The sequence below is a fragment of the Pogonomyrmex barbatus genome, unplaced genomic scaffold (assembly GCF_055798465.1).
Source record: "Pogonomyrmex barbatus isolate J1 unplaced genomic scaffold, ASM5579846v1 scaffold2, whole genome shotgun sequence".
Classification (NCBI taxonomy): domain Eukaryota; kingdom Metazoa; phylum Arthropoda; class Insecta; order Hymenoptera; family Formicidae; genus Pogonomyrmex; species Pogonomyrmex barbatus.
Window position 1 is genome coordinate 25,636,531 of NW_028297116.1, and position 15,773 is coordinate 25,652,303.

The 15,773-nt window shown below is 29.5% G+C and overlaps 2 protein-coding genes across 7 annotated transcripts; one reads left to right on the forward strand and one right to left on the reverse strand.

Annotated features, from left to right (window-relative positions):
• Positions 1 to 1,069: 1,069 nt before the first annotated feature.
• Positions 1,070 to 4,854, forward strand: Rint1 (RAD50 interactor 1). Of its 4 annotated transcripts, XM_011637180.3 has the most exons (13): positions 1,070 to 1,536; positions 1,606 to 1,844; positions 1,919 to 2,092; positions 2,150 to 2,299; positions 2,397 to 2,658; positions 2,733 to 2,958; positions 3,038 to 3,203; positions 3,259 to 3,424; positions 3,489 to 3,709; positions 3,779 to 3,944; positions 4,017 to 4,150; positions 4,226 to 4,370; positions 4,553 to 4,854. In XM_011637180.3, exons 1-13 carry the CDS (start codon positions 1,411 to 1,413, stop codon positions 4,577 to 4,579), a joined length of 2,202 nt encoding a protein of 733 aa, XP_011635482.2. In that variant the 5' UTR covers positions 1,070 to 1,410; the 3' UTR covers positions 4,580 to 4,854. The 4 variants fall into 4 exon arrangements, with proteins under 4 accessions (XP_011635482.2, XP_011635480.2, XP_011635484.2 ...); XM_011637178.3 differs by having other exon boundaries at positions 1,073 to 1,536; positions 4,226 to 4,854; XM_011637181.3 differs by having other exon boundaries at positions 1,076 to 1,536; positions 2,165 to 2,299; positions 4,226 to 4,854.
• Positions 3,723 to 13,948, reverse strand: Wdr81 (WD repeat domain 81). 3 transcript variants are annotated; one of them, XM_011637184.3, is made up of 23 exons: positions 13,181 to 13,948; positions 12,913 to 13,075; positions 12,537 to 12,792; positions 11,602 to 11,764; positions 11,119 to 11,514; positions 10,693 to 10,893; positions 10,435 to 10,580; positions 10,180 to 10,367; positions 9,486 to 10,081; positions 8,666 to 9,087; positions 8,289 to 8,585; positions 8,064 to 8,212; positions 7,282 to 7,986; positions 7,038 to 7,213; positions 6,657 to 6,946; positions 6,439 to 6,559; positions 6,183 to 6,357; positions 5,686 to 6,098; positions 5,301 to 5,594; positions 5,058 to 5,207; positions 4,850 to 4,956; positions 4,246 to 4,772; positions 3,723 to 4,158 (listed from the first exon to the last, which is right to left on the reverse strand). In XM_011637184.3, the coding sequence occupies exons 1-22, from the start codon at positions 13,394 to 13,396 to the stop codon at positions 4,541 to 4,543; spliced, it is 5,856 nt and encodes a 1,951-aa protein (XP_011635486.2). In that variant the 5' UTR covers positions 13,397 to 13,948; the 3' UTR covers positions 3,723 to 4,158; positions 4,246 to 4,540. The 3 variants fall into 3 exon arrangements, with proteins under 3 accessions (XP_011635486.2, XP_011635485.2, XP_011635488.2); XM_011637183.3 differs by having other exon boundaries at positions 7,282 to 7,989; positions 13,181 to 13,945; XM_011637186.2 differs by having other exon boundaries at positions 7,282 to 7,989; positions 12,913 to 13,087; positions 13,181 to 13,318.
• Positions 13,949 to 15,773: the final 1,825 nt, after the last annotated feature.

The window sequence follows — 15,773 nt, forward strand, 5'->3', positions numbered from 1 at the left end:
TATATATATATATATATATATTTATAATATAAAAAAAACATAAAAAATTATGAACAATCGTCATGAAAAGTGCAGAACATGAAAGAGTTTGCAGAACATAAAAAAATGTAGTTCAACATAATAAAAAGGAAAATAAGAAACAAAATATAAAAACAATTATTACAAAAATTTAAAAAGTTAATTGTTATAAAATAAAATGAGTTTGGTTGGGAGCGTCCCAGATGCGCACATTTTCAATCAAACACATCACTTACATCATCCGATGTCTAGGAATTTTTTAATGAGTCATCTGTCAAAAATTTTTTTATTTAATCGACTAATCGGCAATGTGTCCGATTGGACCTCATTCGTTTGGTCAATCGATGACTTTGACTAATTGAAATAATTTCCTTATTCAATTTATTCGAGTATAAAAACATTCTTATTGTTAAATATTCTAATAGAAATACATTTATTTAATACAAACTTTTTATTATTTTAGTAACAAGTTGTTACTTTAAGTTTTTAATAACTTCAGTAACTTTTAACAATTTTAGTAACAACTTCATTATATATTCCTCTTTTTAGAATCTGCGTATGGCTGTTTTTTATTAAAAGAAAAAATTTCAATATTTTAAAGCCATTTTTTTCAAATAGTCTTCTCTTTTAAATGGAAATTCAAAATATTAAAAATTTCGTTTTCATCATAATCTATAAAATTGCATTAACCACTTATGTATTTATGTTTCATGAAACATTTATATATTTATTATAAATGTAAAACTTATTTAAATAGCCAAACACCATCTTTTTTTTTATTACGACACTTTGATGCAATAAGATACTGGCATTTTTACAGAAATTTAATGGCCATACACACACTGACGCTGTAAGATTCAAACAAGTAACACGTCACATACACAGGACTGCCACCATTTTTTTGCATACAACCGGAAATCGCATATGACGCAAGTCCTAGTTAGCAATCTAGTTTAGTATAGACATCTGTGTGCGTTATGCATATGATATAATATTCTATTGTCATTGATTTGCCTACAATCAATAAATATATTAAAGTTAAAACCTGTTCAAATAAATTTGTATATACAGATGTTATACACATATACGAAAAGTCAACCAATGCGTGTAGAATTTTACATTTTTATATTTACATTTTTATATATTGATTTTTGATCCCAGAATCGATTCACTGGATTAATCGAAGCTGTAAGATCGATTTAAAAAATCGAGAATGAATACAAAAGAATCGATTCTTTGAAAGATCGATTCAAGATTGCTCATCCCTAGTTGTTGGTGCAGTCAGTGCGCATTATGCGCGAAATAGAATTTATCTGTGTAGTAGATTTCATTTTTAACATCTCTTGAAAACCGCTTTAATTTTTTTATGTGTGTCGAGAAATATATATCGTAATGGATGTAAAACAAAAAATTATTCAAAAGTTTAACGAACAGTTGGGGTCGAATTTAAAAAATCTTGAAGGAATCTATGATTTTCAAGAATGGCTCAAGACGGAAAAAGATGAAATTGAAAAATCAGTCAGTACTTAATTAACTTAAAGTAATGTGACACCTTCCATATTAATTGGTTTTTTTTTTAATCTTTAGTTATCGATGGCATCAACTACTACTCCCTCAAAAGTGAAAGCAGTGATTGAGAATGTAGAACATGTTAGTTGTGAAGTTGAACAACTGCAGAAAACCTGCATAGATCTGAAAAAGAAGATTAAAGAGACATTTAATGAGAATGATACAAATTTAGAGCTGCAAGAAGTTATTGATAAAATAGGCCAGCTAGATAAATCATTATCCTATTTGTACTTTATAAGATACATAGAAAATATTAGGTAATAATTTGTTAAAATATATAACATATAGAATATTTTATTATTCGTCTACTAGCATAACACTTCTTATTCAGTGACAAAATAGAAGCATTCTTATCATCTGGCGACGATGAGTCTACAATAACTCTGTATACAAATCTAACAAACATCAGCTGCCAATTGCAAACATCTGTTTGTCATTATCTGATCAATTATGTTCATGAGACTTTACATTTTTGGCATAATATAATTAAGGAGAAATTATCAAAGTATGTTTTCTCTCTTGAGTATATTCAAAACATTTATATATATCCTATATTTTCTAGATGTAATACTTACAGGGAATATAATGATTTATTGAAGATATTAAAATGGCCTTTCTGTGGAAGTAACGCCACTTCATTAAACATATCTTTGCCAGAAACAATGACAAGATTTAAGATATTAATTGAATATCTTTTTCACCTGCAATTACCGTATCCTTATAATAATATATAATATATAATTATATAATTTATTCTGAAGAATTCATTACAAAGTAAATCAATGAAATATTATCCTTAATATACTTAGAGAAGAAATGATAAAACCTGTAGTAACATCTGTGTTATTAACAGATTTTGCGCCAATCAGTTTACCAATTATTCTTTTAGTACGTCCTCTTCGACAGAGGTTTATTTATCATTTTACAGGAGCTAAATTGACGAATCGTCAAGATAAGCCAGAATGGTTTTTTACACAAATATTAACATGGATTAAAGACCATGTTAAGTGGATACAAAAAAATATTCAACCTATAGCTGATTCTATAGGTTTTGGACATTTGGATACAAAGGTTGGATGTAACAATAGAATTCTAATATATTAGCTATTAGTATTATTTCTAATCTTATTGCGATATGTTAATAGGCCGAATTTATGCGCGCTTTAGTTCAGTTAGCCGTTGAGAAACTTCATTCCGAATTGGCCATAGTACAATATGATGACACTTTATTTGCACATTTGATTGATGAAACTTTAGGATTTGAAAGAGAGCTACGAGAGACTTTGTTGTATCCTCAAACACAACCAGCTACTGTTTTTGTTCTCACACAAGCCCATATTTTTGTTAAATGGATAAACATGGAGAAAAAATGTGAGAAAAAGAAGCAATTTCATATTTTATGTAACACATTTTATGTAATACTCTAAATGTATGTATTTATACTGTTTAGATGCAACTGAAAAAATGGATGCAATATTAAGCTCAAGTACAGCATGGGAAAGACTGACAGGACCTGACATGGATGATATGAAAGTTACTGAATGTGCAGATGCCTTCCTCACACTTCTCACTACGATTTCTGATAGATATAAACACTTGCCTCAACCTGGACATAGGTAATCATATAAGCATTGTAAGCAAGAAAGATAGCTTATGTTAATATTGTTGAAGATTACAGTTTCTTGAATTGCAATTGGAATTGATTGATGATTGGCGTGTACGATTGTTGCAATTATTACACGAGAATTACGAAGATCCGTTAACATCGCTTATGCCACATATTCTCAATACGCTACATTATGTCGCGACTGTCTTGGAAGAATGGGGTGTAACTGTTGTATGTATTTTCAGCTACAATTATACACAAAAAAATGTGACATTCATATTTCGCATTTGTGTAGCATTTCTTGCAACTACAATTCTTCAAGAAGCAATTCGAAACTGTAGAGAGTGCCACTGACAAAGGTAACGACACTAGTGAAAGTGTTGGAGAAGTAGAGGGAACTGTCTTCGATGAAGCTGTAGTTCTCTTACAACGATTAGAGAAGGAATTGATAAATGAGATCAGTGATTCGGTAGCTTTAGATGTAAAGGCAAAAAGTAGACCTTATAGGACAGACAAGTAAAGATTTGCATTATTTACTGTTTACAATTATTTTCTGTTTATTTACAAAATATTTTTTATTCCAAGATGGTTTGCAATGCAATCTTCTAAAGAAGTCGCTTCATTATCGGTAACATCAAGTGGTTGTCCTATGTTCCAAGAGTTAGCTATGCGTCTCCACATATTGCATAATGTTCTTGCCCTGCCGTTGTTTAATCAAGCTTGGAAAAATTTAGCAGCTCAATTTGATCAAGTATGCGAAATGAAAATAAGGAAAAGTAAATTTCCCTATAATTTCTAATTCTTCTTCTTAAATATTTTTCAGTTTCTGTTCGAAGAAGTTGTGCTAGTAAATCATTTCAATAATGGCGGTGCCGAACAATTACAGTATGATATTCTGAGAAACCTATTTCCATTATTTGGCTTATATATTAATAAACCAGAATCATACTTTCCTTTGTAAGTCTCTAAAAATATTAAAATTATTTATCTTGTTAAAAGTGATTCAATAATTTACTTAATTTAATGTTCTAGAATTAAGGAAGCGTGTATACTTTTAAATATTTTAACGGGCTCAGCAATATTGCTTCAAGAAGCACTCAGTAATAACGATAAAAATACATCAGAAATTTTAGCGGACGTTGGAGTGCACAAAATATCTGCTAAACTTGCTCTAAAAGTAATAGCAACAAGGACAGACATTATCCATATATGAGTCTTTCCTTCGAATCTTGTAAAAATAAAATTTATTGTAAATTTTTCATGTGTTAAATTAGATATATTTTTCTATTTTTTCTCTTTAAATATTTAATAATAGTTTAATCGTGTATGTTCTGTAAATAGCTTTTTTTAACATAATAGCGTAATTACACCGTTATCGGCGCCTAATAACAATAACTGATTGAGAGGAAGAATAGCCATGGCAGTAAGAATGCCTTTAAAAGCATCAGATTTCAATTTGGATGAGCTTAACGAAGCTGTCATTTCTACAGCGGTATAGACGCCAATTCTATTTGCCGTTGTACCTATCACTAATGCCTGTTCGTGCATTGCCATACAATGAATAGGTTCTGTTGCACCTCTGAAAATTAATAAAAAGCAATTGTAAATTACATTTTGTATGCCTAATTTTAAATAATAACATCAAATTTTTTTTACTTCAAGTGAAATTTGAGTTTTCCATCTATTGCACTCCACACAGCTATAGTTTGGTCCAAAGAAGAACTCACTATGGTAGTTTCATTTATCGCTTGTAATTGCAGGATCTGTAGTTACAAAATCAGTAATCGATAATCAATCAACGAATTTTATCATATTATCGTTGATGTCATTGATAAACTGTTAATCTATTAATTAAATCTATTACCTCACATTCATGTCCTTTCCAAGATGCGATAATTAAACCAGTGCGAATATCGAGTATTGTTAAAAAACCTGACGCTTGACCTAAAGCGACCCAATTACCACTAGGAGATACTGCGATACATCTTATTAAACCAGTTGGATTCATAGAAACCTTATCAATTACAATGTAATGTCAAACTTTATATAATTATCGATAATATTATAATTACAAGATATGTAATCGATATATATCTTTTATGCTTACTTTCATTTCATTGACGTATTGGAATGTTCTACAATCAATAACTCTAAGGGTAATGTCAGTTGTTCCCGCAAGAAGAGTTGTAGATGGAGAAGGACTTGAGGCTAAAGTATTCACAGGTAAAGGACGATTACTTTCTGGACATCCCAGAAGCGAACCCATAAAAGGATCCCAACAGTGAATCACTCCATCGCATGTTACTGCGTACCTCAAAGATTCTAAGAATGTGAGAGATAGAATAGACTTTTTATGTCCAGTATATGTATATTGACACGATGAGATTGTATTTCCATCACCCTAGTTGCACAGTATTGGTAAAAAATAATTCATTATAGATATCACACAATAGAATATTTTATTAAAAAATATCAAATAGAGCATATGTTACCTGGCTTCGTAAACTCCATAATTTTACAGTTTTGTCTCTGCCACCACTCATAAAACTATTTTCATTATCTAACACGTAAAGACATCTCACGCTATTTGTATGTCCGTTGAAAGTCTGAAGTTTTATCTGCTTTATATTAAATATTGTATCTTTTTCTGGTCTACCTATCTCATGCTCCCAATATGCCAGCCAATTACCGCGTAGTTGTCTGCCAGCAGATAATAGACAAGTTGTCTCACGATTAGCAGCAACATTCGTCTCCATTGCTGATTGGGATTTTATATCATCTTTCTGTATCTCGAATCTATTTCCTATCACAGATATATTTCCAAAGCTGCAAACGCCTTTATCAATCGATTCTACATTTTCTGCTATGTCGCAATCCACGGAAGTATTGCACTTATCCATATTATCTTTAACAATGAGACACAAAGATAAATATATTTATATTTTATTTGCAATGGCTAATTTGCATGCAAATTTTATGGTATATATACCATTGCTCGCTGAAATCCCTTTTATTTTTTGTTCGTAATCGTGACAAAGTTCTTGTATATGTTCGTGATTTTTGAGAATATGCTCCATCATTTCAGTATCTACACATCTATAAAAAATCATGTATGCTTTATGAGCAAACTCAGTGGTGAATACAGCTCGTAATTCTTCAAATGCCTGCATACAAATAAAAAGTTAAATATATATTTCTTTAAATTTATACAAAAAAAATACAAGTCGTAAATTATACAATCTTACTCTATTTCTTTGTAAATCCGGTATGTCGTTTTTTACAACGGGAGGGGAATACGAATCTGCAATATCTGTATCAAGTTTGTTCCATATGTAAATTCCACTATTAACAGATTCTTCTTTCGTCCTATATATGGGTGAAATAATAAAAAAGATATAAACATCTCTACATATCATTGGTTTGTTATAATTAAATCATAATACTTGTCTATTTGTATTATTACCGTACAAAATGTTCACAGGTTACGTCTACTTTTTGCTCTAAATTATCTGATGAAATTCTGTTGTCAATATTTTCATTGAAAGCTTTGTCAAAGGCTAGAAAGAAACGTTGAATTGGCACTGCTAAATGATTTTTCGTCATTACACTGCCAAGTCGTAAGCTAAGAGTAAACATCGCTTCTAAACATTTTTCAGCCAAAGCAGCACGTGCAAGTATTCCATTTGAAAATGTAAATCTCGCGGTTGAAAGTATACGTACTGTGGGATGCAAAATGGATTTAACGATCGGTTCCTATTGAGAAATGAACATATGAGCATTATTATAAGTTTTTAATTATATTATTATAATATATAATATATAATAATTATATAATAAACATTACATGAAGCACGTCCATCAATGTAGAATCGCTAAGATATGCTGTAATGTGATTTAATAGAGCCAAACAAGAAATCAAACCTCCTTCCAAATTCTGTGTTAACTTCCTTTTACACAAAGCTAATAGCTCAACCATATGTGCAAAATATTGCAGCAATATAATTTGTTCTCCATACAATCCTGATAAAATGATTGACAAACTGTCGTTATTTATGAAATTAAAATAACTCGTATATTTTTACACATACCTGCGATAGCTGTGAGGCATTCTAAAACCTTAACAGCATTTTGATCACCAGCTAATATGGGTTTTTTCCATGTAACATCTTCCAAACATACGAAATTATTGTCATCGATTGATGTTAAATTTTCTTTTCCGGCGTAACATAACGTAAGCATTCTTAGAAGATTGCGTGACAAGTATCGTGCTGTTAATACCGGGCCGAGTCTATGAGATAGCCAAATAACAGATTCTGCACTCATTTCGGAAATTGTACATTCACTTGGAGTAGATTTTTGATAAATATGATCCAATTGATGTAGATTCTCATTGGATTTGATTGCGTCGCACTTGTTCCCAGATTGTTCCACGGGAAGCATAGCAGAATTGTCTTCCTTAGTATCTATATTGCATATATTTTCCGAATGATTACTATCAGAATGAATATTAGAATATGCGCTAACATAAGTAAAATCTTCACTGGAAGTTTTACTGCCGACATTGCAACCAATACTGTTAAATTCGGTTACTAACTTAGTCCCACTGGTATTTGATTTAGGTATTGGAATTGTTGGTGATTTGATAGAGCCACTCGGCGAATTTTTGTTTCCATCATCATTTAAATCATCGCAAACATTTAGATTGAGATCTATATGTAGATCTATATGTAGATCATATGGTGCAGTATTATTTAAAGAAATCCATGAATTATCCTCTGTTTCCATAGTAAATACTTCTGAAATACATTCAATAAAAATTAGATTTTTTACAAAAATAGTTATTAACGATTTAATCACCAATTGATATTACCTTCAATATCATTGTCTGTCATTGCATTAAATATATGATCATTGGTTGTTGGTTGGACAACATTACGTTCAGTATCTGTAAAGGAATCTTCATCTAGGGGGGATAAAATTCCTTCCCCCTCACTGCAGGGTCCACTTAAGTCACAGCTCCTGTATAAAAATGTATAAATAATATAATAATATATGATTAAGATACTACTTACAAATTATCATTTTTTTTTCTTACTTTAAATTTACAGTCCTGTGTGTGTATGTCTCAACGGAGCCTTGTACATAATCTTTGTATCCTCCCACTGCTTCTACCAGAGAGTTGATAAAATTGTCTAAAAATCTACGTAGTCCCAACCTGACTATCAATTTCAGCAAGAATGTTCTATGATATAATCTGGTAGTTCGAAATTTTGCAAGTGTGTTTGCAGATATTATATCAGTATATATGGTAGTATCCATGATAGAACCATTTTCATATAATTTTATAATAGGTGAAAGGAATGTATCGGCTGTATCTTTTGGGCCCAATGTTCTGGAAGGAATAGGAATGATTAAAAGAAGTAAGTCTAGTAACAGTTTTCGAGAAGTAATACATTTAATTAACACACTTACTTTGCGATAGGATCAAAAAGATGCCACACTGCTAATACTGCACTATAAGGTTCTTCCATAATTCGTATTATATGAGGCACTATCAATTGCAAAGTGGCTTCTCTCATACCATCAGTATATGGTAATAAATGTTCTAATTCTCTAGCAATCGCTTTTACTTTGCATTCATTAATTTTACACAGATACTTTATCTTTGTTTTTATTGCAAAATCCATATCGTCCTCATTCTTCACGATAGAATTTAATTCTTGTACCAAACCATTGTATTCTTGCAACATTTCCACAATGTTATATAAATATTGGCAATATTTAGAGAATGGGAACAGACTACCAGATAAAATTGGTTGAAGAAATTGATGCGCAGATGGTGGTGGAAGGCCCATGTATGTTATTGTGGGATAACGAAAAGGAGTTTCATTCATCTAAATATAAAATTTCTTACCATTATTATTATAATATAAATTCTACAATATATTCTATATTAATAAAATATTAAAGAATAATACATTTAAAAAAAGATTTAACTGGCTAAAGTAGAAACAAGAAAAAGAAAATCTTAATAAACAAATTTGCAAATTAATTCTTTTTAAAATATCAATCTTTTTTTTATAAGCTATATTTTTATATAACATGTATACTATAATTAATATCTTAGGAAATTAGGAGAATAAAAAAAAATTAAATAATGAACCAAAGAGACAGATTAATAAAAAGTTTTAAAAAATCTTTGAATGCATAGTTAAATCTTTATCTAATTTAATTATAAAAAAACATATTAGTATATTATGAGTATATTATGAGTAAAATTTTAAAATATTACCATTGAAATATCATTCATTTCTACATTGCCTATATTATAACTCTTTGACATAATGTCGATTTGTAACAACAAAGATACAATGTTTCTTATACATTTCGGTAAATTATCTGCTGATGTCTTCAAAATATTTAGACACGTTGCAAATCTTTGCGCAAATGATACTTTTTCAACATTCCAAATTGCACGAAATTTGCCAGCTAGAAATATCTCTACTATTAGACAACCAAGTATCTGTTGTTCCTTAATACGTCCACCAGCCACAATTTGCTTGTAATTCGTAGACAAATCTTGTGATACCACTGCAGGTTTGTAAATCCTATGATTGACCTTATGCATAAAAGTATGTGTAGTTTCCACTTGTATGAGGGCTGCAACAGGATTAAAATCCTTTGGAAGAATAATAGATTGATTAATGAATTTATCCAATTTAATGTTATCTTCCGAAAGCAAAGAACCTCTGGAACGACTCAACAAGCGACTCAACACAAGAGGCGATGATTTTGATGTATTCGTTACTGTCACAGATAATTCTTCTTCTTCAATACCAGAACTGTGACCTTCGTCGTCGCTGACTCGATTAGCAAGTTGATCACTTTCTATAATTGAAGATAACAATTTCAGATGCAAAAAATAAAATAAAATTGTAATTGTGTTGAAAATTTTTCAATTTAAAACTCATCAATTTAGAACTTACTATTCTTATTAGACGAAGGTATTGGTCGAAGACGTGGTGGAACTTTACCCCAATAAGGAGATGGAACAATTTTTTGTGGATGTGGTTGTGTGAAAAGTTGTACAACACCAGAATTAATTAAATCAGTATGATTATCAACTAACTGTAGACAAACATTTTTTGATTTTATGGCAGCCGAACCAGACAATCTATTATAAAAAACACATAATGTAAAAATTTAAATAAATAATTGATAATTCATTAAATAAATCGTACTTGTATCCAAAAGTTAAATCTATCCAGTGATGTAATCTTTCCGAGATATAAAAACTTTCCAACGCTTCTCTATGTTTTTCAATAAAATCCTCCGGAGAAGTCGCCCATGCGGGAATTTCTAAATCTGGTAAATCTTCGTGAATGGACTGTAAATAATAAATAATAATAATAATAATAAATAATAAATAATAAATCTCAAAAGTATCGAATCCAAAATATATTTTATCATTGTCAAACAATAAATTTATATCATGTTACCTTAAAAACATTTGGATCAGTAAAAAATTGTGGTATGCATTCATCAGGACTCCAATCATATAATCTTTGAATTGAAGCCGGGTATTCTCCAGGTACCCACAAAGGTCGTACATGTTTACAAAGTACAGATTTATTATATCGACGTGAAAGATATACATAATACGTAATCTCTGACAAAACATCAGATACATGGTGTCCAACCTACAAATTGTCACTGATTTTTCAATGTAAAACAAATTTTTTTTTATAAGGATAAATTTAAATTTTTTTTATAAGGATAAATTTTTTGTATAAAGATAAAATATATAAAATTCATTAAACACTAAGCTTAATGATTAAAAATGTTAATGCTTATGCTATGTTACATATATTGATTAATATACATGTATTGCAACAAAAAAATCTATATTTATAGAATGTATATACTTCAGTTGACTGTGAATCAAATGTAAGATCCAGTTGCCTATCTCCCTTGTTTAATCGAAATTTTGACTTTGTCAAATCTCTCCAGTTTCCACCATTTCTAGAAGTAAAGTCTGTCACCCAAGGCATAACATGATGACAGCTAGGATCACCATATCTCCTTCCAGCCAAATTATTAAGCGCAATTAAATAATCAAAGTTGCTAATACAATTATACATCCACATCTCACACAATTCCTCAATATTCTTATTTAAACCAAAATCAGTATTTGAGCAAGATATACCATTTTTTTTATCATAAGCACTGCTATCCCAATTTTTTTCTTTACTTTCTTGAGAAACATTTATATATTGATGATCAGGTTTTAGATAAATATTATCATCTAACTTTGGTAATACCTAAGAACAAAATCAGCTCATATAAAACTTTCTCTTCATCTCATATTAAAATATAAATTTGTTATATAGATATTATTTAAAATATACCTGAATAGTAAAATCGTCTGTGACTAGTATATCACTAAGTGTAATCCCTCCTAATGCAAGACCACAATCATGTAAGTCTCTGGATAATCTCAATAGTTGATAAACTACAAATAATGGTTTTCCATGACTTGTATTAAGAGCAGCAGGACTATACATTACACATCTAAAATTAATATTTATAAGTAAAATATAAGAATATCTTGCAAATATTTTATATCTAGTAATACAAATTATTTATAATATACTAACAAATCTGACAGCAAATTTAATCAGAAATTATTAACAAATTACATGAAATTTATTTGCATTAAGCTGATGTTTTGCTAATAAAGCTAATATAGTTTTTTAATTAGTAGAGGCTAATAAGTCAGAATTTCTCAAATATAATGTTAAATTATATAGCAAGTATATTTTTATTCTATCTAAAATTGATCTCTATTATCAAATTTTGTTAACAAATTATACTTATAACTTTCTATCAGCATTCTACCAATGGATGCATATATGCCAAATTTTTAATATAATAGGAAATATAAGTCAAATAAATGAGCAAATTGGATAAATAAAATGTTTAATATGAATAATAAATAATAGAACATTTCAAACTTAGTCATCATCAGCCATCAACATAAAAATGAAAATTAATAACAAATTAAGAATAAAAATTGGATAAAAAAGACTAAAAAAATTTTAATAAGTCACATCAAATGTTAGATGCATAAGCATATTAATTAAAACATTTAAAACAATTTGATTATTGAAATCGAAATCAAAGAAAAAAGAAGAGCTGATACAAATTATTAAATGGCAAATTTGATATTTTGTTTATAAAATTATTATCATTTTGTATCTCACAGAATCTTCTTATAACAAATTTTACTGTTTGAAATATTAAAAATATGTAAGAAATATAATATTTCTGTAAGTGTACTCACTCGCGAAGAGAGTAATTGGCAGTCTGCTCATAAAGCATTATAAATGCAGATGGTGTTTCTATGGCATAATGAATTGGTACAAGATTGCAATGTATTTCAGATAATCTACCATTGGATACTGACAAGACTATACCATGTTCCACTTGTATCAAAGTACATCCATACATTCTATTCAATATTTCATGCATAATAGTAACATCACTTACATTAGCAGTTATACTAGACTGTTCTTTTTGTTCAACAAAATTCCAAGGGTCTATATAAATTTTATAAGAAATTAATACAAGAGAAAGTATATTTGTATCAAAATATATTTTATTTGCATGAAAGAATCAAAGAAAAAAATTGAAAATTAGCAATAAGACTAAATACATACTGTAATATTTCTTATATGTTTCTTTCCATAGATTTCGATAATTGGTTTCAGCTACATAATGCAGCAATTGCGAAAACATTAACTCTGCTTGATCCTTTGTACTAGTATTGGTAGGTCTTCCTCTTGGTAAAGGAATTGCATTTTTATATTGCTTTATATATACCTAATAATAAAACTTTATTTGATATTGTTGATATTTTTATATTTTATAAAATATCAAATATCAAATTAATATATATAAAATATATATAAAAGCTATTAAGCATACTTTTGCGTAAACTTTCAACCAATCATCACCCAATTCATCAATACTAGGCTGTGCTGCTATTTCATCTTTAGATAGACGATCATGACTGACAAATGTAAATGGGCCAACCGTTAAAAATCGAGATAGCCAGCTTTTGTGAATTGTCAAGCAAATTCTTTCATCTGCTAATGTCATATATTTCGTTGGTACCAGTAAATGTTCTCTTATTATATCCATTTTGTTTTGTGTTGTATTCAACCGTTTATAAATAGAAACTGCGATTCTTCTTCTGTTTTTGCTTTACTTATATTAATATAGATATAATAATAAAAAGTATAAATTATATCAATATAAATTGTAGCTCAAGACATTCTTTTCTTTCTTCTCCGATCAGAGCTGGCACTAGATTTTTAAATTAGAAGTCTATAACCAAATCAAAATTTAGTGTACAAAATTGAAAGGAATTAAGAGCCATAGCTGCGTTCCGATTTATGTTCGCTTTTTCGGTTTTGACAATTTCTGTTCTGGATGCATACAGAAGAATAAAGCGTTCGATGGCCGCGTTCAGCAAATATAGGATGCATTCGTTTACACAGTGTTTTGTGCATCCACTGCTTTCTCAACTGTCTCTGCTGTCACTTGTCACGTGATCGAAATTTATCAAACGGATAACTGCGTGAATAACTGCACGGATCGTACCTTCCAATAGAAATTGAGCCGATTATTTAAATCATAAGTAGAGACAATTTTATACATAAATTTATATTCGAATAATTAAAATGTAATAAAACTTTTTTATTATATAAAAGATAATATTTTAATGATATTAAATTTAATTGATATAAATAATGGATATTATAAAAAATATTTAATCTATGAATTTTACTTAAAAGTTAGATATTAATTTTTTATGAATTATATTTTTATTCTTATTTTTTCTTATTTTATTCTTATTTTTTATTCTCATTTTTTATTTTTTTTTTTAATTTTATCTTATTGATATTTTAATTATATCTTATTATTTTTATTTTACTTGGATCAATTATTTGTTTCTGACTCTTTTCACTTCTTATTCTAATAAAATTCATTTTGGTGTTCGTTTTTACGCAGTACTGCAAGCAGAGCATCCAAAGCAGGACTTCCGAGATAGCACAGATGAGATATATCTCTGCGTAAACAAACGACGAACTGCAGTCACTTTCGCAAATAGAGTAAACGAATGACATTTGCGATAGTGACTGCATAAATGAATACACCTATAGGCTACGGTCAATGTAACACTACAAATGTTTCAAAGCATTTGTAGTAAGCCCTTGACCGTACCTCATCGACATATAGGGTACGGTCAAGGGTTTACTACAAATGCTTTGAAGCATTTTTTGATTGGTGCATTAGTAAAATTCTTTGTTTTGATTGGACAATCAAACGCTTCGAAGCATTTGTTACATTGACCCAGGGCAGACCAATTCCCATGTTATTTGCAAGGATCATCAAAACAGTACACTCAGCGCATTCTGATAGAACCGGGGGAGAATTAAAATTGATATGGCAGTTTCGCGGTAGAATTTAAATAATTTTTTTTAATAATAGTAATTCCTTAATTTCAATTATATGTATTTACATAATTATATACAAACATATAATAAGAAAAAAATTTAATATTAAAAAACTTTATTTTTGGTTTTAAATATTTAGAATCAATTTTATTATATAGATCATATTATATAGATGCATATTTAAATATAATTATGTAATTTATATATATAAAATATTTTTTTCAATCATACACACACACACACACACACACACACACACACACACACACACACACATATAATTGAAAAAAATATTTTAAACTATGTAAAACCAAAAATAGTTATTCTACATCAAATTTTTTTTTCTCAATTATGTTGCATATAATTATGCAAATAACTGAAATTAAGAAATTATTTGTAAATACAATATTTTATACATAATACATAATAAAAAAACATAATAATATTAGGTGTACAAAAAAGTTCTGAGCTTTAGATTTCATACAACCGAAATAACAATTTAAATTTTATATATCTTCCCGCTCTTTTGCGGTTTTAAAGCGTTGACATTTGGCCTTCTAAAATGTCATAGTTTGGCGTTTGATGCACATAACCTCAAAAATCAGTAGTGTTCACGATGGCAATAACAAAAGAGCATATTCGATTTTCCATCCACTTCGCGTTTCATCTGAAGAAAAATGCTACTGAAGCCACTGCAATGATTTATTCTGCTTATGAAAAGAACGCTGTAAGTCATACTACATGTAAAAGATGGTATCAAAAGTTTCGCCAAAGAGATTTCAGTCTTGAAGATGAACCGCGTGCTGGACGCCCTCAAAAGATTGAAACGGACGAATTGCAAGCACTGCTGGATATAAACTCTGCGCAAACTGAAAAGGAGCTTGCAGAACAGCTTGGCGTTACGCAGCAAACCATTTCCGTACGTTTACATACGATGGGAAAGGTTCAGAAGGAAGGCAGATGGGTTCCGCATGAATTGTCCGAAGACAACAAAAATCGTCGGCGTGACACTGCACTCACTTTGCTTTCAAAGTTCCGGAAAAAAGATTTTCTGTACA

Excerpts from the sequence above, each read along its gene's own strand:
- Rint1 (XM_011637178.3), top strand. The coding sequence starts at position 1,411 with ATGGATGTAAAACAAAAAATTATTCAAAAGTTTAACGAACAGTTGGGG. Across the intron at positions 2,093-2,149 it reads ATTAAGGAGAAATTATCAAA|ATGTAATACTTACAGGGAAT; the intron begins GTATGTTTTCTC and ends TATATTTTCTAG. Across the intron at positions 3,425-3,488 it reads AAGAATGGGGTGTAACTGTT|CATTTCTTGCAACTACAATT; the intron begins GTATGTATTTTC and ends GCATTTGTGTAG.
- Wdr81 (XM_011637183.3), bottom strand. The coding sequence starts at position 13,396 with ATGGATATAATAAGAGAACATTTACTGGTACCAACGAAATATATGACA. Across the intron at positions 10,368-10,434 it reads GATTTAACTTTTGGATACAA|ATTGTCTGGTTCGGCTGCCA; the intron begins GTACGATTTATT and ends TTTTTATAATAG. Across the intron at positions 6,947-7,037 it reads CATTGATGGACGTGCTTCAT|GAACCGATCGTTAAATCCAT; the intron begins GTAATGTTTATT and ends ATTTCTCAATAG.